This window comes from Anguilla rostrata, chromosome 19 (genome assembly GCF_018555375.3).
Source record: "Anguilla rostrata isolate EN2019 chromosome 19, ASM1855537v3, whole genome shotgun sequence".
NCBI lineage: Eukaryota > Metazoa > Chordata > Actinopteri > Anguilliformes > Anguillidae > Anguilla > Anguilla rostrata.
In genome coordinates, this window is record NC_057951.1 from 4,029,020 (window position 1) to 4,056,758 (window position 27,739).

Genomic DNA, 27,739 nt, shown 5'->3' on the forward strand with positions numbered 1-27,739 from the left:
TCTCTTCCTTGAGATTGTCCGGTAGGTTTTCGCTCAAACCGTAACAAAGGTCACCTCATTCCACTGTCAGACATCTCATTGAGCTGATAATTAATAGAACCAGGTGCGTCAAATTAGGGTTGACATGAAAACCTACAGAACGATAGATCTCCAGGAACAGGGCTGGGCAGCCCTGCCCCGCAACAATTGCAATGTCCTGTAATCCCTCGATTTCATTCGTGCGAGCTCGTGCGCATTCGGTGTGTCGACATTCTCGTGGTGCGCGAGAGACTGGGCAGAGCGAGCGCAGCTCCCAGCATGCGTGTGACAAATCAAACTGGCAGTTAGAGAGCACATCTTCCTACACCCGACCGCTCACCTGGCGACAGAGAAAACCGTACGAAATACAGGTAAGCCATATCGAAAACGCAAGTTTTCTATCCGTCTAACTTTGTAGACTTGTAAAAGGTTATAGCCTACGATAGAGGAAATTTGAGACATTTTTCTTGTGAGAAAACTTTGGTGGAAGTTTTGTGCGAGCGTTTGAAAAGTGTAGAACTTGCGCCGACCTGCGCGCGGGGGGAATAGCGTACTCAGGTGGAACCACGTCAGTGCAGAATTTCGACTTCCTTGGTTTTGACAGACGAGTGAAACTTGTTACAACTTGGCTCTTCGTGAAGAAACAGACTTTAACAACAACGCGCAATTTCAATTGCACTATATGCTGTTTTACTATTAAATTAACTGGTTTTCTCTATTCGTTTATTTCCCCTGATCCCCTACATATTTTGCTGCAGAAACGGTCTTCAATGGAATGCGGTGCTCGGAGCCGCAAAGAGACATTCCTTCGAGACCCTTCACCGTGTCATTTTGAAACGGCAAGAGCCCTTCGCTAAGACCTTGGCTTGCAACAGGTAGTTATTAAACATAAAAAAGAAAACATGGCGACTGGATATAGACCAAATGCAACGACAGACTTTCTGGAAGAATGGAAAGCGAAACGGGAAAAAATGAGGGCTAAAATGCTGGGGGATATTGCCGCATCTACCGGTGGGTGCAGCGTCGCCACCGGGACCCCTTCTCTTGGAATAAATAACAAAACTACCAACAGCGAATTAAACAACAACGGCAACGCAGGTAGCGGGGGCTCCTCGACTATCAATTGCGTGTCGTCCTATCCCGTGGTTCGGTCTTCGTCCTCCACTGCCCTAAGCCGGAGGCCGGAGGATGACCAGCACCAGGCACCGGTCGGTCGGGGAGCCGATCCTCCTGGCGGTAACCTGAAGAAGACCCCTCAGCCGGAGAAAGTGGTCGGCACCCCACAATCGGAGTGCAGCGAGAGCGGGAAGGACAGCCCCAGCCCTAGCCCTGTAACGGGCTCGAGCAAAGGCAAGGAGAAAAAGAGCTCGGGTCCGAGCGCTCGGAAGGGGAAAGGCCAGATCGAGCGGAGAAAACTGAGGGAGAAGCGGAGGTCAACAGGTGTTGTCAATATACCGTCAAACGAGGTCAGTCCCAAGTTCCCGTCAGTTGACAATTGTTTGTTTACGTGTCGCCAGTAGTTACGCCTAAACTGCTGCAGTGGCATGTATGTCGGAAGTAGCCTATATGGATGTTGATAGTGTATTCGAATCACAGACCCGATTACATATTTAAAATAAATATAATATAAAAAAACGGAATATAACAAATAGATTTACTATTTGGTCTGTGAAAACAAATAGGCTATACATGCTAAATAAAAAAGCAAGTGTCAAGCTCACACGCCCTATTACTTCTAGCCTATACTGTATGTAATTATATGGGAACACCCAAACGTACCAAAATCCTGATTCATTTATCCCTCCAAAAATTGTGCACGTAGGCCTACTGAAACGAACAAATAATTAGTACTGCAGCAGATCTCGCTGAATCACTGCTTTCTGGTGTGCACTAGGAATGCAAAACATTTAATTATGACAGACACATTAGTTGCTTGTCTTATTTAACCTTTCTGTCGCAATGACTGCAAAGACCGAATTAGCGAACAGCTAGTGCGTGACAGCTTGTTTCTGTTGTTGTGCGTAAATCTTGCCAATTTCCTCAATTGAATAGGCTGCCAAGTCAGCAGAGGGGCATTACAGCCTTATTTCTGCTCGGGCTCGGTGCTTGTTGATATGGGGGCGGTTTAAAAGAATCCTCTGATGAAAATGTGCGCAGTACTTGTCGCCTAATGGGCGCACTGCGCACATTAATTGAGCTCCAGGCTTTTTTTTTCGCTTGCTAAGGAAGTGGGGGGGGGGGGGGGGGGGGGGGTCTCGGTTGGCTATAATATCTTTTCCCGAGGCCGTCCACCCCGTCTGACTGGAGTAGCTGCAAACTGGGCTTCATCCAGGCTGTAATGACTGGGAACCCAGGCTGGGTTCCAAGCTCTGGGACGCTTTGGGCCAAAGAATGCGTGGAAATGCCCAGTTTTCTTTCTTTTCTTTCTTTTTTTTTTTTTTGCTGTCAGACATGTAAAATGTGCACGTGTAAATGTGAAATATGTTATTTCCAAAGTTTTTTTTTTAGGTAGAAACTGGAAAAAAATAGTTTCCTATCGCACAGGAATAGTGTCAAAAATGAGTGCACTTTTGACCTGCGCTATGAGGAAAGCCACATTCCTTACGTGCGAATGTGAACTCCGTCTATGCTTCCTCGAGCGCGTTAGAAGAAGCAGGTAGCCGGCTGATTTCCCCGACACACCGTGCAGATAATTGCTGCGCGGTTATGTTAGGCTAACGCGCGGTTAAGTCAGGCGAACGCGATGCCCGCTCAGTTTTCAGACCGTAGACATTCCAGTTAAAGGGTCTCCTTTACATTCTTGTCTCTCCTCCCCGCGGAGAGAGACAGATGCGTCTGTTCCGTTGGCGACCTTTAACCCGCAGGAGAATGCGGACGGCTCTAAAGACTCCCTCCCTGTTCCCTCCTGCGGGCGGGCCGGTCGGTGTCCAGCGCGCTGCAAGGTGCGCTTCCTGTTTCTGTGGCGCAGCCCGTGAGTGTGAGTTCCTGAAGCCGAAGGCCTGATTTATGGGTGCCATTGTTTGGTGTGTGTGAGAGTGTGTGAGTGTGTGCTTGTGCATGTGTGTGTGAGCACATTCATACCCCTGGTCTGGGCATTCCTGATATCAGCCTCCTGTTCACTATCTCAGCCTGGCAGACATGTAAAAGCAGCCAGCACTGTGATTGGATAGTGACCCTTGATAAACCCTGGGCGGATGGGTGGAGCTACGACAATCTGCCAGTCATGTACTGGCACGAACCAATCACAGAGAACACGGAAGAACAAAGTTCTGAATTCAAATCGGTGAGCTGCTGATAAAACAATGCAAGCAGGCCAAGAGTGATATGTTTATGTTAAAAGATCAAAAATGTTTTTAATGGTGTGATTTTTCTTTGAGAAAAGTGCACTAGAGTCAACTGTTGGTTTTAATTATTAGGTAGGGAGGTCTGTTTACTGTCTGTGATGGCATACGCCCCTTTTTTTCCATCTTCTTTGGCAACGGAATGGGCTTGTATTATGGGATGTCGTCTTTTCTGTCCCGAGCAAGAGTGCCCATCTGAGCAGAGTTGCTGAGAGGTGCTCGGTGGATCTGGCAAGCGGGGGTGCTTTGAAGCAGTGGCTCTCAAACTCCATCCTGGCGACCCCCGCGTATGCTGGTTTTTGGTACGGCCGATTGTCGCTTAAATAAGGTTGTCTTGAGCGCGTTTTTAAGTTCTTTCGTAATTTTCCCTTAAATTTATTAACACAATGTGGGTTTGGCTTGTTATCATTTGCTTTAAAAAAAAAATAAAAAAAATTATCTGCCAGGTAGTTGGTTTTAGTGTCCAGGTGTTCACCAATTAGTAGACCAGTGATTCAGTCTTTAATTTGATCGGTTAAAATGTTTTACCTCTTAATGCAATCATTTGCAAATAACACAGTGTGACTCAATGTCTGTGAGCACTGCTTTCTGTGAGACTCTGTGTCTGTGAGCGCTGCTTGCTGTGTGAGATTGTCTGTGAGCGCTGTTTGCTGTGTGAGACTGTCTGTGAGCACTGCTTTCTGTGAGACTCTGTGTCTGTGAGCGCTGCTTGCTGTGAGACTGTGTCTGTGAGCGCTGCTTGCTGTGTGAGACTGTCTGTGAGCGCTGCTTGCTCTGTGAGACTCTGTGTCTGTGAGTGCTGCTTGCTGTGAGACTGTGTCTGTGAGCGCTGCTTGCTGTGAGTCTGTGTGTCTGTGAGCACTGCTTGTTGTGTGAGACTGTGTGTCTGTGAGTGCTGCTTGCTGTGAGACTGTGTCTGAGTGCTGCTTGCTGTGTGAGACACTGTGTCTGTGAGCGCTGCTTGCTGTGAGTGTGTCTGTGAGCGCTGCTTGCTATGTGAGACTGTGTCTGTGAGCGCTGCTTGCTATGTGAGACTGTGTCTGTGAGCGCTGCTTGTTGTGTGAGACTCTGTGTCTGTGAGCGCTGCTTGCTGTGTAAGACTGTCTGTGAGCGCTGCTTGCTGTGTGAGACTCTGTGTCTGTGAGCGCTGCTTGCTGTGTGAGACTCTGTGCCTGTGAGCACTGCGTTGTCCCCTCTGACCTCGCCTTTTCAACATGGCTGTTTGCCGCGGATGTCACGGCACTGATGTTGTTGGAAGCCGAGTCTCTGGGTCCTGCTATGAAAACAGCCCCTCCATCAGGACCAGGGTCAGGCTGGCTCCCTGAGGGATTGGGCTAGGAGCCAAACTGGGTCTCTCCCTCTATCTCTCTCTCACTCTCTCTCTGTTTAGAGTACTATCTCTCTTTCTCTCTCTTACTCTCTGTTTAGAGTACTATCTCTCTTTCTCTCTCTTACTCTCTGTTTAAAGTACTCTCTCTCTCTCTCTCTCTTTCTCTCCCTCTCCCTCTCCCCCTCTTCACATCCCTTTGTTTATGTATTCAGTTTCTGAAGGCTTCCTCTATCTCTAATGGCCTAGATGTTTTTAGTCCTGGGGGTGTGGGGGGGTCGTCTCTGTGGAAGCTGGTCATTTCTGTGACCACATTCACAACCCCTGAATCACAGCAAGCTGTGTTATATACCTGTAATGTCTGCTGCTGGATGACTTGCGCTCTCATTCTCTTAAGGCTACGCAGTGTCGGAAATGGCTACGCGAGAAGAAGAATGAATGCTGCATATTTATTTCCCAGAGCTTTGAGCTTTGTTTATGTGACTTCAGTGCTTCGCGGTAAACGGTTCCTTTATTAAAAAGTTTCTTCTTTTGATTGGCTGTATTACAGACTGGCGGAGGTCCTAAACGTGCACACTCAGTTACTGGGACTCGATGATAACCGAACCAAACCTGCTCTGTGTTACGCGACATTCAAAGAAGTTGAAACACCTTTTTTCAACAACTTAAATTGATCAATAAACTGGGCTGGGACAAAGTCGGCGGACGCTTCCTTTCCTATTTCCCTGTGCTTCTGCTTTCTCATTCTGGAGAACACCCCCCCCTTTAACAGTGATCTGTTAATCTTCAAGCCGGATACACACGGATATAATCTATGAAAGACTATTTTGCTATTCCTGACAATATTCACTTTTGACAATTCTCATAATGTGTTTATGGCCATCACAATATTCGGGAGGTTTATTTTGTGTAAAGTCTTAGATGTGTGTAATTTCTGGAACATTTAAATGGGGACATTTTTTTTTTGCTGAGAACCCTCTGGAACTGGTTCACTGACCCTTGTGGGATCCCCCCCCCCCCCCCCCAACCGCGTTTTGTTTCCTCCCGCGTCCTGCACACGGCGGTGTTCTGGGAGGAAACGGCAGGCCGCGGGGCGGACAGGAAACGGGGGCTCGCGGGCGATGGAGGGAGCGGGCTTTAGGGAGGAGGAAGAAGGAGGAAGAAGGAGGAGGAAGGCGCAGTTCTGCTGAGTCAGAGTGACCAGCGAAAACGCCTCCTGCTCTGACGCCGGCTCTCCGGAACTGGGCTCTGTAACGCGAGGGGTTGCCAGTTTGATCCCTGCCTTCACCCGCTGTGCCCGATCACTGCGGCGCCTTTTCTGCATGCTCCACGCACGGCTCTGCCTGTAGACTCACGCGCTCCAGGCTCATTTGCATATTCATATAGACGCAGGTGTAGGTTTGATAACCGTGTGGCTCCACCGCTGAATCGCTGATAAAAGCCAGCAGTTTGACTGCCTCATCTTTTTTTATGCAGATTTTATGCTAATTTGTCAGCCATATAATTCACCCAGGATAAAGGTGACTGCCACATCCGCCGGTATGTAAGAAAAAAGGACTGAATACTTGAAAAACCCTTTTCCTGAAATGACTTTGAACGGAAACTGTGGGGATTTTTCGGCTCCCAAGGAATTCTGGGATGGTAGCAGCTGGGTAACATGGAGCGGAATGTTCTCTGTGGGATCAGTCACGGAGCTCCGGAAGCCAGCGCTGCTGTGCGACGCCCGTTTCCATGGGGACCGAGCTGGGCCCCCGGGGCGTTATCTAAAGATGGCGAGATGCTAAAAATAGACCTTTTTTACGACCCGGGTCCGTTGGCGTATGCGGTTTTGAACAGGAAGCCGTTCGCTGCTCTGTCTCTATCTCTGGTGCCCGCGGCCGGGCCCGCTGTCTGACGTCGCCGAGGTGGCCGAAGTTCCGGAACGTTTTCGAGCCGCCGCAAGCAGCTGCTCCTTTCAGGGGCTGTGGAACATGCAGCGGCTGCCTCGACACGCAGCCAAGCCAAGAGCAACAGCCCGCATTGCGTTCCGCCATTTTGGCTCCGAAACGGTCCTTTTAAGGGAGTATGTGCTGCGTGCATGTTTGTGCGTGCGCGTTTGTATATATATATGTATATGTTTAGCCCGCTTGTTGGACGTTTCGTAATTTCGTAAAAGTGCGCTGTGTTTCGTGATAACTGTGTAATCCTCGGTCTCTTCGAAGCCCGAATCCCCGTGCGATGCACGACGGGGGGGTGGGGGGGGGATTAGCGCGAAGTTCCTCTCCGGAGGAAACGCTGCGAGCGCGGGCGTAGGTTCGCTTCCGCTCGCGCCGTCGGTTCGCTAACGGGCTAGCAGCTCGCCCCGTTGCGGGGGGGGATCGAAGTTAGCGTGACTCACGAAGCGCTCCGGACGTCCGGTTTACCCGGAGAGTCTCGCCGCACTCGCAGCCCGACGGGGAGGCGGCAGCGTACGAGTAGACGGGCCGTTTCACAGGTGCATCGTGGGAGCTCTCCGATTACAGAGACACGGTGGCTCGCGGGTTCGAGGCGTTTGGTGAAATGCGCTTCCTCCTCGCGGGTCTCGTTGCCGGGTTGGGCCACCGCGCCGCCTCGCTGCTTTTCTGACTTTGTTTAACGGAAGCTGGCTTCCTGGGAAGAGACTGGGCTCATTGGTGCAGAACTGGACGTCGAAGGCTGTCCAGCGGTCCGGAGCAACTCTTTCAGTCGGGTTTTCTGGTTTTGCTGTCAGACCAAACGGCACTTTATTGCTGACTTAAATGCACGGTTTCAGTTCATCGTGGGCACGAATGAATATCCGTCTCCACAACTTTGTCTGCTGTGCTTTCTTCTCTCTCTCTCTCTCTCTCTCCTTCTTTCTCAATGTCTCTCTCTCTCTCTCTGTTGAGACTGGTTAACTGGGAGGGACACACAGACACGCACGCACGCGCACACACACACGCACACACACACACACACACGCATGCACATACACGCACACACACACACACACACACACGCATGCACATACACACGCACACACACACATACACACACACACACGCACACACACACACGCACACACTCTCACACGCCCTAATGGGGGGTGGGGGGTGGGATAAGAGCCAGGCCGCTGACCTGCTGAATGGGACCGGTCTGCTACAGCTGCTCTAGTTCCGCGGGCCGGAGCGTAACGCTGCTCGTCTGTCCAGCGCGCGGAGATCAGTGAGTCACAGGGACCCGGGTCATCTCCGCGCGATTAAGCACCGGGCCTGTCTGTTCCTGCTCGTTACGGTAGAACAACGCGGCCCTGCCCCCCCCCAGGCCTGAGAGACGGGGGCACTGCCACCATTGCGCCCGCCACCTCCGCCGCGGGCACCGCGTTCCGCCTGGACGATAGCGCCAATGCTAAAGTGAACTTTGTGTGCTCGGACGCTAGCTATCGTAGCGCCGATGTTAAAGTGAACTTTGTGAGCTCGGACGCTAGCTATCATAGCGCCGATGCTAAAGTGAACTTTGCGAGCTCGGACGCTAGCTATCATAGCGCCGATGCTAAAGGGAACTTTGTGTGCTCAGACGCTAGCTATCATAGCGCCGATGCTAAAGGGAACTCTGTGTGCTCAGACGCTAGCTATCATAGCGCCGATGCTAAAGTGAACTTTGTGTGCTCGGACGCTAGCTATCATAGCGCCAGTGTTAAAGTGAGCTTCGTGTGCTCGGACGCTAGCTATCATAGCTCCAATGCTAAAGTGAGCTTGCGGTGGGGAAACATTAATCCCATTGTTCCCGCTGTTGCAGACGCGCCGCCGCTGTCGCGCGCGGATCCGGGCTATAGTCCCGAGACTCTGAGGAACGCGTGACTCACTGTCTGTTCCTGGGTCCTGACAAAGGAGCCTGCTAAATATAGACACCTTTCACAACATACTTTTTATGTGGGGCTTTTTAAGCTGGGATAACAGCTCAACAGTAGAACAATAGGACCAGAGAGTGTGCAATACCTCGACCTGTCTACAGTACGTTGAGGCACACTTGTGTAATCATCCTACTGCAATAGTTACAACGCTTAATGCTAGCAATGGTAGCATCTGTGCTTCCTTCGGTGGACAGAAACGCATTGGGGTTTATGGTGCTCCTGCGACGCTGACCGCTTATGACATCACACTTTGCTACCCTCTCCGTTGCGTTGCGTGCAGTGGTCACGGCTGTGCCTCACAAAGGATTTGAACTCCCAGTATGGAAAAATACCCGGGGCCGGCGCGAGCGGAAAAAAGGAACCGCGACTCGGCGCAGATCGCCGTGGAGACGGCGGCAGGCTGCAGCCGACGCACCAAGATGACCCCCCCCCCCCTCGGAAAGAGGCTAACGCACAGCCCCCTGTTCGCTGAGCAGGCGGAATTCGAGCGCACCTGGAGTTAATGGCGGGTGATAAGCGGCTTCGGGGGAGAGGGTGGGGCGGGGCGGGGCGGGGCGCTCCCCCTCTGCAGGCCCGCGGGCTCCCCGCTTTTTGGGATAATTACTGGGGAGCGGGACACCTGCGCCAGCTGGGGCTCCGAGCCTCTAACAGCCGGGGGATTCTGCGTGTCGTAACACGCACAGAGAATCCTCCCTCCCTCTCTGTGTTCGCTCTGCAGGATTGGGAGCCCTGGACTTACAGCGCTGTACCTGGACTGATTGATTGATTGACTGACTGACTGATCATTGATTGTCCTTCGTAAGCAGGATTAACTTAACACACAAGCTGGAAAAGCCAGTCAGTCAGTAAGTCAGTCAGTCAGTCAGTCAAGCAATTTTATTGTTTTCAAATGTTGACTTAACTGTACGGGGTCTTTAAAGACTCCTCGTGTTCCTGGGCTGAAGGACTCTCCGTTACCTGGGGCCGTGGGCTGGGAGCGATCTGCAGGTGGGGTCCAAAGACGGCAGCCTTGCCTCCTAATGACGTCCACTTCTGTGGCTCCACCGGTTCCTGAGGCACGTTAAACCGACCAACGCGTTCGCCGTCCGCTAACTGATAAAATTAGAAAAATCACCCCCCCATGCTCATAATTTTTAAAATTCTGCTGATGTGGCACTCTGAAGCGCACAGAACAGATTACTTTGGCCCCGAAATGAGACGCAGCCAATTAACCGCGGGTGATTTGTCATGTGGCGCCGCGGCTGGAGATACCGTATCGCCGCGGCAAAGCGCTCGCTCCCAATTTTATAAAAAAATGATTTGTCACTTCTACGACGGTTACAAGAGGTCCTGTAGGCTGTTGGCACGGTCTGGACCGTGTGGCTGTGTGGACTATTTAACAGGCCACAGGGATGGAGGAGTTTTTTTTTTTTACGCTGGAAGGCTAATGTTTTTTGGGGCCTTGGTATTCTGGTTCCTGTTTTCAGGATGTCGTGCTGTAGGCGTGGGCCTCTGCGTGGGGCTGTTGTTATTGGCTGATTATGGATTCTGGAGGAACGGAGCGGTTCTGGGTATTCTCATAAGTATGAATGGTCCAGTTCCTCTGTCTTGTGTCGCTCCCCCTCCTCCCCTTTTTGACCTTTATTCAATGTTTTTATCCTGTTTTAATTTGTCTTTTGTTCCTCGTTTATGTCTAAATGGGGGGGGGGGGGGGTAAACTACCTTGTCTGTCAGACAGGTGTGATCCTGTCCTCGCGTAATAATGTAATTTGTGTGTGCCTGTGCCTGTTCGTGTGGCTATGCGTGTGCGTGTGTGTGGCTGTGTGTGTGTGTCTGTGCTGGTTTGTTAATCCCAAAATCCTTCCTGTGGCAGACGTCCTCATCCTCACTTCAAAATAAAAGTCCCAGGGCCCCCCCGCCTGCCTTGACTGCCACGTGTGGGAAAGTGTGGGTGCTGTGTTTCGGCTTGCCCCGTCAGGAGGGACCCGCCGTCCTGCCCCACCCTCACCCCCCCCCCACAGAGCCCCGCCCTCACCTTTTCCCATCCTGAACAAAAGGTTTCATTCATAGTCAATGACACCCAAAGAGGGTGTGGCCTTCTCCGCCCACGCAGAGCTGTCACTCAGGGCCGGGCCTGGCCTGTGGAAACTCCTCCGCTGCTCCAGCCATTAGGCCCGGGTTCAAGCCTCTTACACCTTGTAATAAACAGCTGTTGGGTTTATTACACATTCTGTGTTTGTCGCTGTTGTGTTTATTACACATTCTGTGCTTGTCGCTGTTGTGTTTATTACACATTCTGTGCTTGTCGCTGTTGTGTTTATTACACATTCTGTGCTTGTCGCTGTTGTGTTTATTACACATTCTGTGCTTGTCGCTGTTGTGTTTATTACACATTCTGTGTTTGTCGCAGTTGTGTTTATTACACATTCTGTGTTTGTTGCTGTTGTGTTTATTACACATTCTGAGTAACCTGCCCAACAACGCTCCCAGACCAGTGAGTTTATATGTAACTTCACTCAAGTTCACCATGTTAACCTACAGTGCAAATCTCCAATACATCCGTAGCAAGCTCTAAAAAGACCAATAATGACCTGAATTGTCTACATATGAAAATATAACAAGATATGATACCTGCAGTGTGTTCTTTGCTCTTTGACTCCACTTGAAAAAATGCATGCCCTTTAAAGACATCTGGCATACCAGAGTGTCTCGATGCGTCCCTCGCCAAACCCGGGCAGGTGTGCGGGGTCCGCACCAGAGTCCGTTCGAGGTGATCTGACCTCCTGCAGACCCCGCCCCCACCCCCACCCCACCCTCCTCCTCGTTCCCCAGGACCCTGAACGCTCTGAGGGAGAGAGAGAGAGAGAGAGAGAGACCGAGTTTGTTTTCCCTCCTGTCTGAGTGCCTCTCTCTCCTCACGCGGACCTCCTGTCCAAACACCGCCGCCCGTGTTTGTCCTCCGCGCGGAGAGAGAGAATTCCTGAGAAACCGCTCCGGAGAGGCGCGCTCTTTACATTTATATCTCCGTGGTATTTCCTGCTCCTGGGGCTAACGTGGCAGAGAAAATATGTGTGTGTGTGTGTGTGTGTGTGTGTGTGTGTGTGTATTATATGTGCGCTGACGTTTCTCGGACAAAGAAAGTTCTGTCTTCAGAGGTTCAACCACCGTTTTGGGTCGCCGGTGTCTGGGTTGCGTTCACAGAGGAGGTCAGCGGGCGTTTCGGCGAACCCGGGTGGGTTTGGATCGCGTCCCGAACCCCGGCGGCAGCGGCGGCGGCGGCGCGCGGGTGCTCGGCTCGTTTCCCTCGGAGTCCCCAGGCCGCGATCCCTGGGGTCGTATCGCGGGCGGGACACTGCGGCGGCGAAAGGCGGCGGCTGGAGATTCCCCGTCTGATCCCTCTGAAGGCGTACGGAACGGAAAGGGCGGCGGGCGGCGGCGCTGTCCCCCGCCGCGCTTTCGGACCCCGCGGCCCGTGAGGTTTCGGCGGCGGCGGAGGCCTCCAGACGGGCGGCGGTTACGTCGGTGCGCTGCTTTCCGCCGGGGGGACAGCTTTTCTGGATCATTCCGCAGACACGTGTGTGCGCTCTCAGATATGAGCAGTGTTGCAGCCCACAGGCTTCACTAGGCTCCGGCATTGTATGCCACTGGTATTTGCACACAGTGGTACAGTGTGTGTGTGTGTGTGTGTGTGTGAGAGTGAGCGAGAGAAAAAGAGGGTGTGTGTGTGTGTGTGTGTGTGTGTGTGTGTGTGTGTTGTGCTGTGCGTGTTCGTCTGTCCACATGTTCACGAGACAACTCCTCGTTAATCGCGGAGTTTCGGCAACCTGGCAACCCTGCTCTGGAGGGCTGAGAGAAAGAGGGGTCGTCCGATCGTTTGAGCTCTCCCGTGATGCACCCCGAACAGAGAATGCGCCGGAACAGGGCGGCGCGGTGTCCGCGAACAATCCGTCGGGCCGGCGCAGCGAGACGGCGGTGCGCCGCTCCCACAGGAGCGAGCGAGCGAGCGGGAGTCTGTTTAACTCCGACCTTTGACCTGGCCATCTCCCGGCCGACCTCCCCGGTAGCGCTCAGCCGGTCATATCGGCTCTTTACACGCTGACGTTTGTGCGTACGTGTGCACGCTCTTCCCGGGGTGACATAGCTCAGGAGGTAAGACCGATTGTCTGGCAGTCGGAGGGTTGCCAGTTCAAACCCCGCCCTGGGCATGTCGAAGTGTCCTTGAGCAAGACACCTAACCCCTAACTGCTCTGGCGAATGAGAGGCATCAATTGTAAAGCGCTTTGGATAAAAGCGCTATATAAATGCAGTCCGTTTACCGTTTACCATTCCCCTGTTAAAGCACGGGAGCGTGTTTCGACAGCGGGCTTTAAGATGGAGGCTGAACCGCAAGCCGCCAGCTCGCTCAAACCTCAGCATTCTTTCCCTGGGATAATTGTGGGCCTTTCTGCTGCCTTTTGCCTCCAGAAAAGACTAGCCTTCATCCGGTGAACGTTTATCTCTCACTGGTTCTTCTTTGTTTGTCCTTTGCGTCCAAGTACAAATGTTGTACAGTCCTTACTTCACTCTAGTGTTTCTTTTGCGCCTCTACATCATGAAACCTATGCACTTGTTGTACGTCGCTCTGGATAAGAGCGTCTGCTAAATGCCTATAATGTAATGTAATGTAATGTTGTGGCTTTTTTCCCCCCTATCACAAACAAAGTTTTAGTGTGTTAATTTTAGAGATTGCCGGAATAGCCGAACCGTGTTTGCGCAGGGGAAAAGAAATAAAAAAAAACAACTTTGGATTTGGGCTTCATTCTGGGACAGGGTAAATAGAGCTTAGGGGAAGTGTTGATTCAGGCCGGGCCTGTGCGTGCCTGCGAGAGCAGGAGACGTGGCGCTGTCCTTATCTGCACCCCAACCCCCCCCCCCCCCCAAAAAAAAGACTCTTAGACCAGGAGCCCCGCTGCCGTCCCCCTCCCACACCCTACCCCCCCCTCCCCGTGTAAACCGCAGTTGCTGGGAGACCCCGAGGCCCGTGGCGGGTTTTAGCTAATCCGCTAGCTCCTTCCACATGGCTCCGTTTAACCGAAGGAACTTAAAACTGGGAAACAAGGGAAGCAGAGACGGGAGCTGTTTTCTCTCAGCTGTAGGCGATCTTTGTCTTTAACTGCGCGTCGGCGATGTCCGTTACTGGAGACGTTCGTGCGCGTATTGGGCTGCTGCCCCCTTGGCCTTGGTTCCTCATTAAAAAAAAAAAAAAAAAAAGATTCTACGTTTTAGAGAGATGGCGCGTCGCGGTGGCTCGTTCGGTCAGGCGCACGCTCAGAGGCTGTGGCACCTGCTGGCTTCCTGGGAGACAGGAACTCGTTCCGGAAAAAAGGTTCGTTCTGAGGCTCTCGCTGCTGAAATGGCCCTTTAAAGCGGTGCCGGAGAGCCTGCCGATGGGAGCGCTCACCCGCACTGACCTGGCGGGGATCGCTTTACCGTGGCTTTGCCTTTAATGTGGAGGGCTGCGGGTTCGAGGCCCGATTGCCCTTCGTCTGATGCGGCTGTGCATTCCTCGCGCGTGAGTCTGCGCCAGCCGAAGTGGGGTTTAGATGTTGCGGTTATTATTTTACAGCTGCGGCTGCATCGTTTTTTTGCCCGCGCGTTTACGCAGAGACCTGCGCTTCGAATTTGCTTCCGGGCCGGTAATGTTATTTAAATGTTATTTAAACATTCGTGCACAAGTGTGTGCGTCTGCGTGTGAGTGTATGTGTGTCCGCGTACGTTTGCATTGTGTGTGTGTGTATGTGTGTGTGTGCATTATGTGCGCATACACGGGCCCGTTAATTGTGCGCACACACACATTTGTAGAGCGTGTGTACACTGTTCCCTGGTCAAACACGCGTGTGTGTGAACAGCAGACTCGAAAAACAGTAACCCGCCAGCCGCACGCACCTGCACCCGGGCCCCGGCGGGCCCTGTTCACCCGGGGCGTGTGCTCAAATGCACGGAGATCCAGCCTGGCACCGCCCGCCCGTCCGGCCAGCTGCGCCCGCCGGCTCGGCCCGCCACACCGCCAACCCGCCACGCCCGGCCGCCGTACCCCCCCCCCCCCACACCGCCAAGCGACGAGTTCAGTTTGACGCTCGAACGGTTTTAACTCAGCTTTTTACTGCGGGGGAGACGGTTAGAAAAATACCCAATACAGCCTTTTATTTGCACTCTCACCCTGGACTGACTAGCAAACACAAATGCAAAGGTCAGGGATCGCAGTGCGGGGGGGTGGAGTTGAGCATAATCCCAAGAGAGACCGGAAGCGAAGCCTCTTCTGACAACTTGTCACCCTCCCTATTGAACAATAAAGTTATGCAAACAAGAGCCAGTCTTCCGTAAGGAGCATTAAAGCGTGTTAAATGAATGGTAGCGAAGAGCCCTAGGCTTCGCAGCGGTGGAAGTTGCCGGTGTTAACGAGAACGAAACGCGGACTCGGAATTCAGAGAACGGTAAATAAAGAGCATTTCTCATTTCGGTTCCTGTTGCAAACGGGCTCTTCTGTGATCCTCATTCCCCTGGATACCAACGGCCCTGTCATAAAAAAAGACCCATCGATCCCATGGTGCATTGCTGCAGCGTGTTTGCAAACAAACCTCAAAACCTCGGCCTTTTTCTCAAAACTGAAAAGCGAAAGGAAAAGGAAGCAATTTTTGCAGCTCGTGATTGGCCGCTCTCTGGATTTTCGAGGTCGCGCTTCGTTCCAGAGGATCGGCGTCTCTTGGCGCGAACGGTTCTGAATCCGGAACCCTGTTTCCTGTCAGAGTCGCCCCAGTCATACCTTCTTTTATAACTGATTGGAACCCATAAAATCTGGCTTCCTGTAAAGTCAGTGAAGACTGAATCTGAGCTGTGGCTGGCTCCTTAGCTGTGATTGGCTGACTCCTTAGCTGTGATTGGCTGACTCCTTAGCTGTGATTGTCTGGCTCCTTTGCTGTGATTGGCTGGCTCCTTGGCTGCGATTGGCTTGCTCCTTGGCTGCGATTGGCTTGCTCCTTTGCTGTGATTGGCTGGCTCCTTGGCTGCGATTGGCCGGCTCCTTGGCTGCGATTGGCCGGCTCTTCAGCCGCGATAGTCTGTCTCCGCTCGCGAGGAGGGAAGGCGACCCTCACAGCGCGGTCTCTCTCTCTCTCTCTCTCTCTCTCTCTCTCTCTCTCTTTCCTCTCTCTCTCTCTCTCTCTCTCTCTCTCTCTCTCTCTCTCCTCTCAGCCGCTTTCCCTCCCTTCGCTCCCCGCCTGCTCGCGGCCATCGCTCGCGCTGGGTACCCTCTCTTTCTCTGCCTGTCTCTTTCCCCCCCCCCCCCCTCTCTCTCTCTCTCTCTCTGCTTTGGGTGGGGCAGCGATTCTCCTTGCTCCTAGGTGGGAGGTAGCGTTGTCATAAAACTGTGAAAACCAATAAAGAATTCACCCCCCCCCCAAATCAGCAGCAGTCCGCTCTGCCTTGCGTTTGCATGACATCCTACCTCCCACGCCCCTGTTCTCCCAGCGCTAAAAACCAACGCTAAACACTAGCGCTGAACACCAGCGCTAAACAGCAGCACTAAACTTACTGCAGCCAGTAAAAGGCGAGCGAGCGTAGAGCCACCTTTCTGAGGTGCGGGCGGAGCGCTTGGCTTGGGATTGGCCCCTCGTAGCCCTGCGAGCGCGCGCCAGCCCGGTCCCCCCCTCCCGGGCCCCCCGGGGAGAAGGTTCCGGAACACGGGCCTGCTCGCCACCTGCGCCACGGCGACCGGCCGGCCAACCTGGCGCGTGCCCGCCGAGACCGCGCGCAATAAACACACTTATAACCTTCCGTTTGATTCGTCCAAACACAGCACTCGGGAGAGAGGCTGGAGACAAGCTTGCGCTGTGAGAATCTGGCTCTGAGGAAGGGAAAGTTGTCGTTGGCCAAGTCTGAGGGATAGAGCATAAGAGCGTTGTTAGCCTAGCCGTAGCTTGTTGTGATCTGGCCTGAGGAGTAGAGCCTAAGATTAGGCTCAAGGAATAGAGGGACAGAGCATCGTTAGCCTAGCTGTAGCGTGTTGGGATCTAGCCTGAGGAATAGAGGGGCAGAGCATAGAGGTCCTTGGCTCCGATAACGTCCTCTGACTTACGGTTGATAGGTATTGTGGGTATCGTAGGATAAATATCCGGTGTCTCCTGATGTTGCTCGTTGCTGTGTTTGAGGAGTGGGTCCTGTAGATGTGGATTGCGTTACTCCTGCCTTTTCCAGCGAGGGAACCTCACCTGCAATTCTGACAAGCTGGAGCTACTCTGCTAAGAGTTTGTTCCGCATTTTTTTTCCCCTGAAAGCTTTTAAAGAAGAGAAAGCTGACTGGCCCCCTGAGTAGGGGGTAGGCCTGACGGCTGCACGTCGATTGGCTGAACCGACAGGACGGTGGATCTCCAGGAACACAGGCCCGGTTACCATTGCTCTCGATTAACTGTGTTCCCAGCAAACAAGCCCTGTTAGATTAGAAACATGCGGGACGTTAAGAGCCTGTAACAGTATAAACCTGTGCGACAGCGGCACGCCGGAATCTTAGCGGAATCCAGCGGGACGAGCGGCTTCGCGTTAAGAACGCGTAGGCTGCTTCCGACCGCCATTTCCCAAAATTCCGACCGGAACTGCTCAAGTCAACCAAGCCCTGCTTCGAAGAGCCATTATAATGGAAGGATTCTCTACTGCATTTCTTTTTGTTGTTGTTTTTTTGTTGTCGTCAAATTGAATGGAATCGCAACAGAATGGACACTCCAAAAAGGGGCTATTCACAGCATGTTGTTGTGTGGAGGTAGCCTTTTATTTATTTATGCTGCGGTTTTCAGAACGGAACAGACCTGCGGGTCCATTTATAAAAAGAGTATTGTACCATAACGTGGATTCTTATCTTTGGTCCTGGGGCAGTTAGGGTTATTAGACATCAGGGTTATTAGGCTCTGGAAGGGGGCGGGGCCGAGATTCCAAGCATCACAGCGCTTTTATCTTATCTTACACTGCAGACGGGTTGCCAGTCCGTCGCATTAAAATGAAAAAAGGAGGATTTTTGTTTCCAGAAGGTCAGGGGGACGACGGCACTGGCGCTCTCAGCTTTAATAGCCTGGGACAGACTGGGGATTTCGTGAAGACCGCGTCCTTCAGGGGAAAAGCCAGCGGGATATCTGACGCTGGAATCACACAGGCTTAAAGTAAACAGGGTTCCATGGGTTGTTGGCTTTGGGGGTTGGGGGGTTGGGGGTTGGGGGGTGGGGTTGGGGGGTGTGGGCGTGGCGCGGAATGTAAACAGGAAGCAGCCGGGATCTTGAGTCAGCTTCTTCTGTTGGAAATTGCGAGGGGGGGTCTCGTGGCCGGGGATCTCCTGACTGGTAGTGGTCCGGTCTAGTCCTGTTTATGTCGGGTGGCTCCTGGTTTTCACTACACCTACAATATTAATGAAGTGTGATTCATTCTGTTACATTTATTCTGGCTCCTGTCCTTGCTGTCAACGATAGAATATATTTGAGTACAATGGAGTCTGTAATAAAGTTCTAGAAGTTTCCATAAAAATGACTATACACTTAACGCTCAAATATACCTATACAGACCGCTCTTTAAAAGGTTTTATGACTGAACGTACAGTGTATTCAAATGGTTTTGACCAAACCAGTTGCTTTGAACAGTTTGAGCAGGGCAGATTAATGCGCTCCAAGTATTCACCGACCTATAATAGATCAGTGAATAGTACCGCATGTATGTGAGGTATGGTTTTTTCCCGCCCGCTATAAATGGCGGCGAATTCGCCCGCATTCGAATAAATACCGTCGTCCGGAAACGAGCTCCTGTCGAACCCGCGCTCAGGGGGAGCCGGCGGCCGATGACACAACGGCGATCGTTTGCTGTCGCGGCACGCTCGTAAAGTTTGAGAATTCAAACCCAGAGTGTTTTCATACATTCTGTTTTCGTGTATTGCGCTATGGCCCCGGGGGCACTATATTTTGCTCATGCTTTTTTGCATAACCTGTAAGGAGAAGGAATGACAAATAAACTTAAACTTAACTGAACTTAACTTTACATCGCTTGTTTTTAGCCGATGTTACACAGGAAAAAAAAGGTTGTGGTTGTTTATTCAACTCTAACGTTGTTTGTATGAGTCCAACAGAGATGACGTGTACTTTGTTGGAGCTGAGAGATACAAGAGCTGAACGTTTTGTTGCAGTGTGCTGTTCGCCATATTCGGTGCCCAGTAAAGCTGAGATTGATTTCTCGCTGTTATTCCCGCGCTCTCTGTGGGCTTGTGGATGGCGGCCCGATTCAATGGCTGTTCGGCAGTGAACTGCAGCGAGGCTGTTTAAGCAGGCCCGCTTTGGCCGTTTCCGTCGGCGCCACGTCTCAGCGCTCCGCGCCGACGGAATTCGGGCGGCTGTTTGGGCTACTGTCCGCGGGGACGCTCGGCATGCGCCCCTGCGGTCAGGCCCCCGGGGGGAGGGGGGCACTGTGAGAATCTGGCCTGGAGGAAGGAAAGTTGTTGTTGGCCTAGCCGTAGCGTGTTGAGATTAGGCTCTAGGAATAGAGGGACAGAGCATCGTTAGCCTAGCTGTAGCCTGTTGCAATCTGGCCTGAAGAATCATAGAGAACAGTATTGTTAGCCTAGCTGTATCGTGTTGAGATTAGGCTCAAGGAATAGAGGGACAGAGCATCGTTAGCCTAGCCCTAGCGTGTTGGGATCTGGCCTGAGGAATAGAGGAGAAGAGCGCTGTTAGCCTAGCCCTAGCGTGTTGGGATCTGGCCTGAGGAACAGAGGGACAGAGCGTCGTTAGCCTAGCCCTAGCGTGTTGGGATCTGGCCTGAGGAACAGAGGGACAGAGCGTCGTTAGCCTAGCCCTAGCGTGTTGGGATCTGGCCTGAGGAATAGAGGAGAAGAGCGCTGTTAGCCTAGCCCTAGCGTGTTGGGATCTGGCCTGAGGAACAGAGGGACAGAGCGTCGTTAGCCTAGCCCTAGCGTGTTGGGATCCGGCCTGAGGAATAGAGGAGAAGAGCGCTGTTAGCCTGGCAGAAACCTGTTAGAGGGAAGGGGAATATTGGCTCTGTCTCCCAAGGCTAATACACACTTTGGCAGGGAAGTACCAGGACATTTTTTCATTCCTGCGTTGCCCTTCTAAGGTTATTTTTTACCTTTCACATGTGGTAGCTGCCCAGTTTTATTTGGGAGCTGGCACAGTAAAGACAGTTTTGGTGTTTTTGTTATTTTTGTTGCAGTGGCAGGCTGCAAGAAGTACCGTGTGCAAACTGTGCGTGACAAAGCAAAGATAATCGAACAATGAAAGATAATGAGAACGATGTATAATTGATCGATGCTCGAGGCTCTTCTGCTTTTCCCGTCGTTCAGCGGAGGGGTGTGTCAGCATCCCCTACGGGCCCCGGGGCGATTATACCCTAATTTCCTAAGTGATGGCGGAGGCTGACGTTTCCCGTGTGGCCTGCACGCAGAGCCTGGACGAGCTGGAGGACGACGAGGGCGGGGAGAAGGAGCGGAAGAGGGAGGAGGAGGCGCTCACGCAGCACAACACGGCTCAGAACGAGGCCCTGACCCCCGACCCCGCGGCGCCGCACTTCTTTCAGGTAGGCGGAGCCTTGTCCTAAACGCATCACTTCCTTCCTGTGAACTTTTCCCCCCCGATTTTCCCCATTTTTGGTTGCCAGTTGTAATCATAGGCCTGTATCATCACCAACCATTCTCTACTATATCTTATTATTGTGTGAGATTTGAATGGAATGTTCTGAACTGAACATTCTAATGCTGATGTCACAATCACTGCTGGGAGCAATAAAGTTCTAGAACGCTGACTTATAATGCTGAAAAAAACATTCCAGAAAACCTGCTCTTCAGTGGGTTTTAATGCATGTTTTAGTCGGCTCGTAAATGTTCCAATTTGGGCCTGAGTCCTCTCTGGTCCGGCAGGCTCTGTCCTGCTCTCCACTGCCCCCTGCTGCAGCACCCAATCCTTCTGGAGACACGCCCTTGGAAGAGAGCGCGATTCACAGGGGGTCACATTTTTTACTTCTCGTTCGAACTATAAACAGGCCTCCTGATAACGCTCGCCAACTTGGCGTAGCCTCCGTTGTCTGGCTCAGGATCTTAATTGCGTTGCATTTAGCAGACACTCTTATCCAGGGCAAATTACAGAGCATACTGAATTTACATACAGTTCGTTTGTACAGTTCAGGTTAAGAACCTCGCTCAAGGGGTACCAGTTCAGTTCTGCAACCATTACATCACACCACTGAAGTGATATGACGGTTTGAACCTTATTTCAGACACACGCACACACACACGCACACACACACACCTCACCTCCGCCTTCTGCAGCCTCGGGAAACCCCAGCCAGCGGCTTCTGTCCGCCGCGTGCGTTTGGAGCTCTGCCGTTTCGTGTCTGTTGGGGGGAAAAAAAGGCCTGCGCTGGCCTCACTTCATGTGCTGACCCGGGTAAGAAAGCAGTGGAATCCATAAACGCCTGCTGACACTGTTATCTCAGCTAAAGATTTATTAATTTTTTTTTTTGTTAGGGGCTGGGGCGGGTGTGGAATGCTTAAAACAACTTCAGCCGGGAGGCACGCGGATTCCAAAAAAACATGTACCTGCAAAAACCAGGACCTGGAGCACTGGTACCGCCCGGGTTCATTCACTGTTCAGGCTTGGCGATTTCCATCTTAAAATAGTTTAGCATCGCCGCCATTCTCCGGGCTTAGATGTTTCCTATCTTTGCATTACATTACATTACATTACAGGCATTTGGCAGACGCTCTTATCCAGAGCGACGTACAACAAAGTGTAATAACCACAACCAGGAACAAGTGTGACGAAACCCCTAGAGAGAAGTACCGGTCCAAGTGCAGGGAACAACCGCATAGTTCAACTTGGACCCTGAAGGTTAAACTGATTAACACTAACACTAACACTAACTTTGCTTTACTTAACAGGAATTTAGCACGCGGTCTTACACCAGAGCATTCAAAGAAAACACGAGTGCAAAGGTCAGGGGGCGAAGTTCAGCAATGAACTCCAAGGGGTTGCGAGTTCAAGAGGCACGGACTCCATCGTAGAGAACCTGTCGCCTTTTAAACTTTACGTTACACAAGCAAAACCACCCCAACGAGCATCAGCTGAGAACCACAAACTCTGAAAGCTAATGAAAACGACTCCTACTCAGGAGTTAGGAGCAGTTAAAAGTCTGTTTTGTACGTTTTTGTCGAGTTGTCGTTTTATTTAGGGTGAGGCCATGTATAAACCCCTCGGGGTTTCTTGCCTCTCCCTGCACTATTTCACTGTTTTTGGGTCTCCTCTGTTTCTGTTTTTTGTATTTTAATTGTGCTAAATAAAATCAGATCAAATCAAAAAGGTGCTATAGAGGGGGGTCGGGGCGGGGGAGGATGAGTTACGGTAGGAGGAGGGAGCTGGCCTACGCCTCGGGGTCACAAAGCCAGTTATAATAACACAGAGCTGTAACAAAGCCCGATGTGCAGGCTTTCATGGGGCCCCGACTGCGCAAAATGTGTTTTTGCTTTAAAGTCGCGTCCAAACCCAGCGCTGGGAAGAACGCTGGGCCTTTGGATGTGGCTTTGAGCGAAAAAAAAACGTCTGGCTGCGTTGTGGCCCCGTACCGGTGCCTCATGCGCTCCCTTAAAGAGAGGAACGCTCCCGGGCGCTGACGGTTTTTTGGACACGGGAATGTTGCTTTATGCTTCTCGGCTGTAACTGTGAGAGGAGGAGGAGGAGGAGGAGGCTGGTGGGCTGGGCTCTGTTGGAGTTATGTGATGGCGGCTGACACACAACACGTACACCTCCGGCCCCGAGTCTCTTGAGAATTGCTACACCTGAAGGCTGCAGAGGCCTCTCTGCAGGTAGTTGAGTCTTATGTTGTGGTTACACCGCACACACACACACACACACACACACACACCTACAGTACACACCCCTACACATACACACCGACACACACACACACACGCACACACACCTACACACACGCACACACATTCAAGCAAAAACACACACACACACACACACACGTGTCGCACACACACACACGCACGGTTTGGGGCTGGATGAACGGAGCATTCAGGACTGAGGTGGAGTCGCCCGTAACCGAATCACAATTTTACCAAGTCTGACGTTCTGCTAAAAAACAAAACAGAAAAAAACGAAACTTAAAAAAGTATTCCCAAGGTTTTCAACGCATATACCAGGCTTCAATGCCCCCCATTAAAAAATGAACTACCCTTCTTTCAGCCAGCTCCTGAACTTCCAAAAACAAGTGCACCATTTTATCAGCCCTGATTTTAATTTGATGACTTGTTTGTCCTAGCTGCTGATAAGAGTGGTGGGTGGCAGTGTGTGGGTGCAGGCTTACTGAAATCAGCTTTAGTGCGGTAATTGGATGATTAATGTTCCGTAATGAGATGATTGGTTCAAAGGAAACCGTGGTGACCTTGTAGTGCTGGGAAGGGGGGGGGGGGGGACTACAGGTTACAAAACGAGTCTGGGTCCCCTAAATCCAAATCCAGTCTCAATCCAATTTCCCCCTCTCTGTTTCCTAAAACCGAATCGGATCGAGTATTCGACGCTGCTTACGACGGCTTTCGCGCCCGCTGGCCAGTAACCGGGTTATTTCTCCCCCTCCTTTCCGATTCAGGAAACGCCAAGAGCCGCGCCGGGACGCCAGAGAAGGTAAGAACTCCGCAAAAGGGGGGGTCGGGCTGGGCTGGGGGGGGGGGGGGGGGTAGGGATTCTGTCCCGGGACACGGCGAGAGAGAGAGAGAGAGAGAGGTAGCACAAGCTTCGGACTAAGGCACACATTATGATTATAGGGGATTGGGCTGTTCTGAAAGCTTCCCGAATGTATTAAATTAATCCAAGTCATTCTGCCATTGCTCAGACTTCATATTAGTCTGGATATATGTTTAGCAAAACTCTGTGAGGAGCATCTCTTTCTGGAGAACTCCTAAAACTCCATTTGTGCGAACCACGACAGCCTAAATTTGTCTTGTGTGAAGACAGTTGTGAATAACACATTTACTTGTGTGTGATTGTGACAGAAGAGCTCTCTCTCTCTCTCTCTCTCTCTGTCTCCAAGTGTGTGTGTGTGTGCGTGCGCGCACTTCTGCATCTACATTGTGTAGTGCTGCTAATGCTGAGTGTGTGTGTGTGTTTGCATGTGCACACTAACTTCTACACAGTATAGTGGTGCTGATTCTGAGTGTGTGTGTGTTTGCGTGTGCACACTAACTTCTACACTGTATAGTGGTGCTGATTCTGAGTGTGTGTGTGTGTGTGTGTCCTGTGCAGTGTGGGTGCTCCAGGTTCCGAAGAGGAGGGGGGCGGCGCCGGCAGGCATCGCCTGGGATACGGTCGTCACGGCAGGGATTCCGGTGCCGCGGGGGGGAGTGGCCTGGAGAGGCGGATCGAGGAACTGGAAAAGGTACGGGGGGGGGGGGGAATCGCCTGTATAGCGCCTTTCATCGCACTTCAGGGAATCTCGTGCCGCTTCGCAGAGAGGGACGCGACTCACTTCCTGGTTCAGCTAGGTCCGGCTCTTACCCCGACCGCTTCCCCGAAAGCACTGAGCCCTGAACATCTCAGCAGCCTTTCCTGCTCCATCACGTACACTGCGGGGTTCAGAAATTCATCATTCTAGAAAATTCCAATGAGCTGCACATAAATGCCGCGCCTCGTCATTTTCAGCAATCGGCAAAGGCCTTGTCTCGCCTCAACCTTCAGATTCAGGCACATTCACAATCTCCTCCTCGCTGGGCCTGAACCGAAACGCTCCTCCTTCCTGTACATCGACTCTACGCCGTCCTTTCTCTGCCATCGGTCGAAGGCCTACAGCGCTATGCATCGCACTGCTTTTGTTAAACCCCGTAAGCAATTCATCCGGCATAAACGCCGTTTAACTGTTTAAACTGATCGCAAATTCTCGCTGGTTGGGCTTGTGTATACACGGCAAACACTGTGACCACTCAGCCTTAAAGCCTAAAACACACTGTAAATCTGACTGACCCCCTGTGTCACCACAATCACAAAGCTCATTTCTGTGGGGAAACGCTGATGTAACACACACACACACACACGCGCATACACACTCACTCACTCACTCGCTCTCTCTCTCTGTCTCTCTTGCTCTTTCTCTCTCTCTCTCTCTCTCTCTCGCTCTCACTCAAGGACAAAACCTCTCTGAATATTCTAGTTCAGGGGGGGTTTCCAAACTCTTCTAATCCAGGGACCCCCACCCAGACTCAAAAGGGTCATGTTTTTTTAAAAAAAGGGTCAATAAAACTTCTGCATTTCCCAAATCTATATGTAGTCATTGCATATGAAGTCTGGCCAGGACGTTGTTACAGTATTTTAAGGACCACTTGTTGAAGGGACCCAGGTTGTAGCTGGATTGGTTGCTCACCGGAGGGCGCTGGTTGTTGTTGTGTGACCCCGCAGGAGCTGGCCAAAGAGCGGCAGGAGAACGCGCGTCTGCTGAGTGCCCATCAGGACAAAGACGATCTGATAGCCAAGCTGAAGGAGGAGATCGACCTGCTGAACAGGGTAAAGCCTGCGGCCGGCTCCTGGCAATATGTGTGCGTGTGTGTGTGCGTGTGTGTGCATGCGTGTGTGTGCGTGTGTGTGTGTGCGTGTGTGTGTGTGTGTGTGTGTGTGTGTGTGTGTCTTTATTTTCAGCGCTGAGTTCGCTGACAGCCAGCTGACTGATGCGCGTTTCGAGGCAAAGTCGCATAGCTGACGTTCCCCCCCCCCCTTCCCCCCCCAGAGCCGCTTAAAACCTCGCCTCCTCCCCTCCCGCGCCCCCGCCACAGATTATCGAAACGCTTCCTCTCCTCGCCTCCGGATCGCTCTTCCTCTAAAACGTTGTCCTTGGCAACACGCCAGTCCTTCGCTGCAGCATTTCTCTACCCCTTGTCTGAAACTGTCTTTTTTTTTTTACATGCAATTTTTCAAAAAAAAAAAAAAAAAAAGGAATCCTTCCCTAAAGTTTTTTTGGACAAGCGTAGCATGGCTAATTGTGATTGGCTGGCTCGGTCGGGTGATGGAGGAAGGCGAAAATGAGCGCTGTCATATCGGCGATTATGGCTCTGATGAGTCTCGACGGCAGAGGGGAACGCTCACTGGGGCTTAATTGGGGCTGCTAATGTTCAATTTGCTCGCCATTAAGCTGCTTCCACTGTCGGTGGGGGAGTCTGCTAAGAGGATCTGGGACTCTGGCACGAGCCTCCATTTTGTGTCTCCTGCCAGAGCTTCCCCTTTTAAAAGATAATCAGAATATACATAAGACAGGAACAAACAAACAAAGGAAGTGTACGTGTGTGTGTGTGTGTGTGTTGCATGGTATGTCACACTGATGTGCCTATTTGCTGTTATTGACATTAGCATTTATGAATATTTATGTGGTGCTTATTCAGGCTCTTAGTACTGCATACGAAGTCGTTCAACAGCGTTTATGAAGGACCATTCATTTAAAAAAAAATGAGTGTTCCCAACTTTCCTAAAGAGAGAACCAGCCCCAGAATTTCATCTTACCACCCTCTCAGAAGAGCCCTCAGACACCGTGTTTCATTTGACACGGATGGTTTTATTTTATTTTTTTTATCCTTCTCTGCAATCCGAACGTCAAACTTTCGGTCCGCTGTTTGTGGCGACGGGATTGGACCAAACCGTCTGTGCTGCGTCTCTTTCAGGACCTGGACGACATCGAGGAGGAGAACGAGCAGCTGAAGCAGGAGAACAAGACCCTCCTCAAGGTGGTGGGTCAGCTGACCAGGTAGAGCCACGCCCACCGCCCCCCCCCTGTAAAAAAAGTCCCAGGCTGAGAGACCAGAGGTGGCCACCATGGAGCGCCCGGTGCCCCCTCCAAACTCCGCCCGTCCTGTCTCTTTTCCTTCCTGCTCTGTCTGTCTGTCTGTCCGTCTGTCTGTCTGTGTCTTGTGTGTAGTGGTAGAGGATAACTTGTCTTAGCTGAAAGCCTTAAAGGCCAGACCCAAGCCTTGTACCTTAAAAAAGCTTTTTGTAGCTGGGGTGTTGCAGACAAAGGATGCATGGATGTCCCAAAAAATATATATATAAATAATAAATTGGCTGATTCTATATTTAATGTACATTTGTTGTAAATAGGCCTTTGAGTTAGTTTATTTTGATGAGTCTGAAAAATAAAATAAGAACGGATGTGGAATGGGCGTGGTCCAGCACCGAACGCGTGAGGAGTTTATCCGCCCCGAGCTTCAGCCCCTCCTTCCTAAGAAGGGGTCTGCACGTTGAATTTATTTCTCGACCAACGCTAACTCGCCGAGCTAACCAGTAACGCGGCCCGTCAGCATTGATGCAGCGTTTTATTAACGTTACGGCAACGTTTGGGAGGACGGCACAAGTGTCGTTTCGTGAGTGCCTCCTGCTTCTGTGTTCTAACTGATCGAAGGGCTCGCTCTACTTTGGATCTTGTTTTCATGCCAAAAAACTTTGCCTGTATCACAATTTTAAGAAATACCATCACCCAGAAGGGTGCATGTTACGTTAACTGTGGTTTACAATGATGTTTTGTTTTTTTGCAATGGAGAGAATTGTGCTCAGAATTTTGTGTTCAGATTAGAAAGTTTAAACATTTAATCCTGGAAACATACCATTCTTAACGACATTAAAATGGCCTCCGAAAATATGCAAGCATTTTATATCATGCCTTTTGAATGTTAGCAAAGATTTTTGTAATTCAACGGTTTAAGGCTTTTGACTGCAATATAACCAGAGCTGTCTGATTGTAATCCATTTATAAGGCGAGCAATTTATATAGAGCATTTTGTAACTCTGTTGATCAAAAGAATATGTTCTTTTGAAGATTTTTAGAATTCACTGCAGTTGGCTTATTTTGCTATTATTTAAAGCAGCCCTATGGTACAGCTGGTAAATTACTGTAACAAACTGTTTTATTTTGGCTGATTTAGATAATTGTTGTTATCCTTGGGCTCGTTTTGTAATAAAAACACTTTTCACGGGTCATCATAACCTGCAGAAAAATGCTATTATTTCTTCTACGATGTGTCAGTGCATACGTTTTGTTTAAATTATAACGGAAAGATCTTGATGGACTGCATTCCTGGCCCCCCTACACGTGTACAAAAGTGGAATTCGTTTAATAAAAGTCGGATTTTCTCCTTTG

General features: G+C 51.2%; 1 protein-coding gene across 1 annotated transcript; it reads left to right on the plus strand.

Annotated features, from left to right (window-relative positions):
- On the plus strand, positions 1-27,739 carry LOC135245662 (PRKC apoptosis WT1 regulator protein-like). The gene is made up of 7 exons (XM_064318863.1): positions 1-389; positions 777-1,484; positions 20,018-20,149; positions 23,222-23,256; positions 23,875-24,007; positions 25,021-25,125; positions 26,271-27,739. Exons 2-7 carry the CDS (start codon positions 921-923, stop codon positions 26,355-26,357), a joined length of 1,056 nt encoding a protein of 351 aa, XP_064174933.1. The 5' UTR covers positions 1-389; positions 777-920; the 3' UTR covers positions 26,358-27,739.

What these genes read in the sequence shown, in the direction of transcription:
- LOC135245662 (XM_064318863.1), top strand. Translation starts at nt 921, where the DNA reads ATGGCGACTGGATATAGACCAAATGCAACGACAGACTTTCTGGAAGAA. An exon ending in GGATCGAGGAACTGGAAAAG is followed by an intron (nt 24,008 to 25,020) that starts GTACGGGGGGGG and finishes GTGACCCCGCAG; the next exon opens with GAGCTGGCCAAAGAGCGGCA. An exon ending in AGATCGACCTGCTGAACAGG is followed by an intron (nt 25,126 to 26,270) that starts GTAAAGCCTGCG and finishes CGTCTCTTTCAG; the next exon opens with GACCTGGACGACATCGAGGA.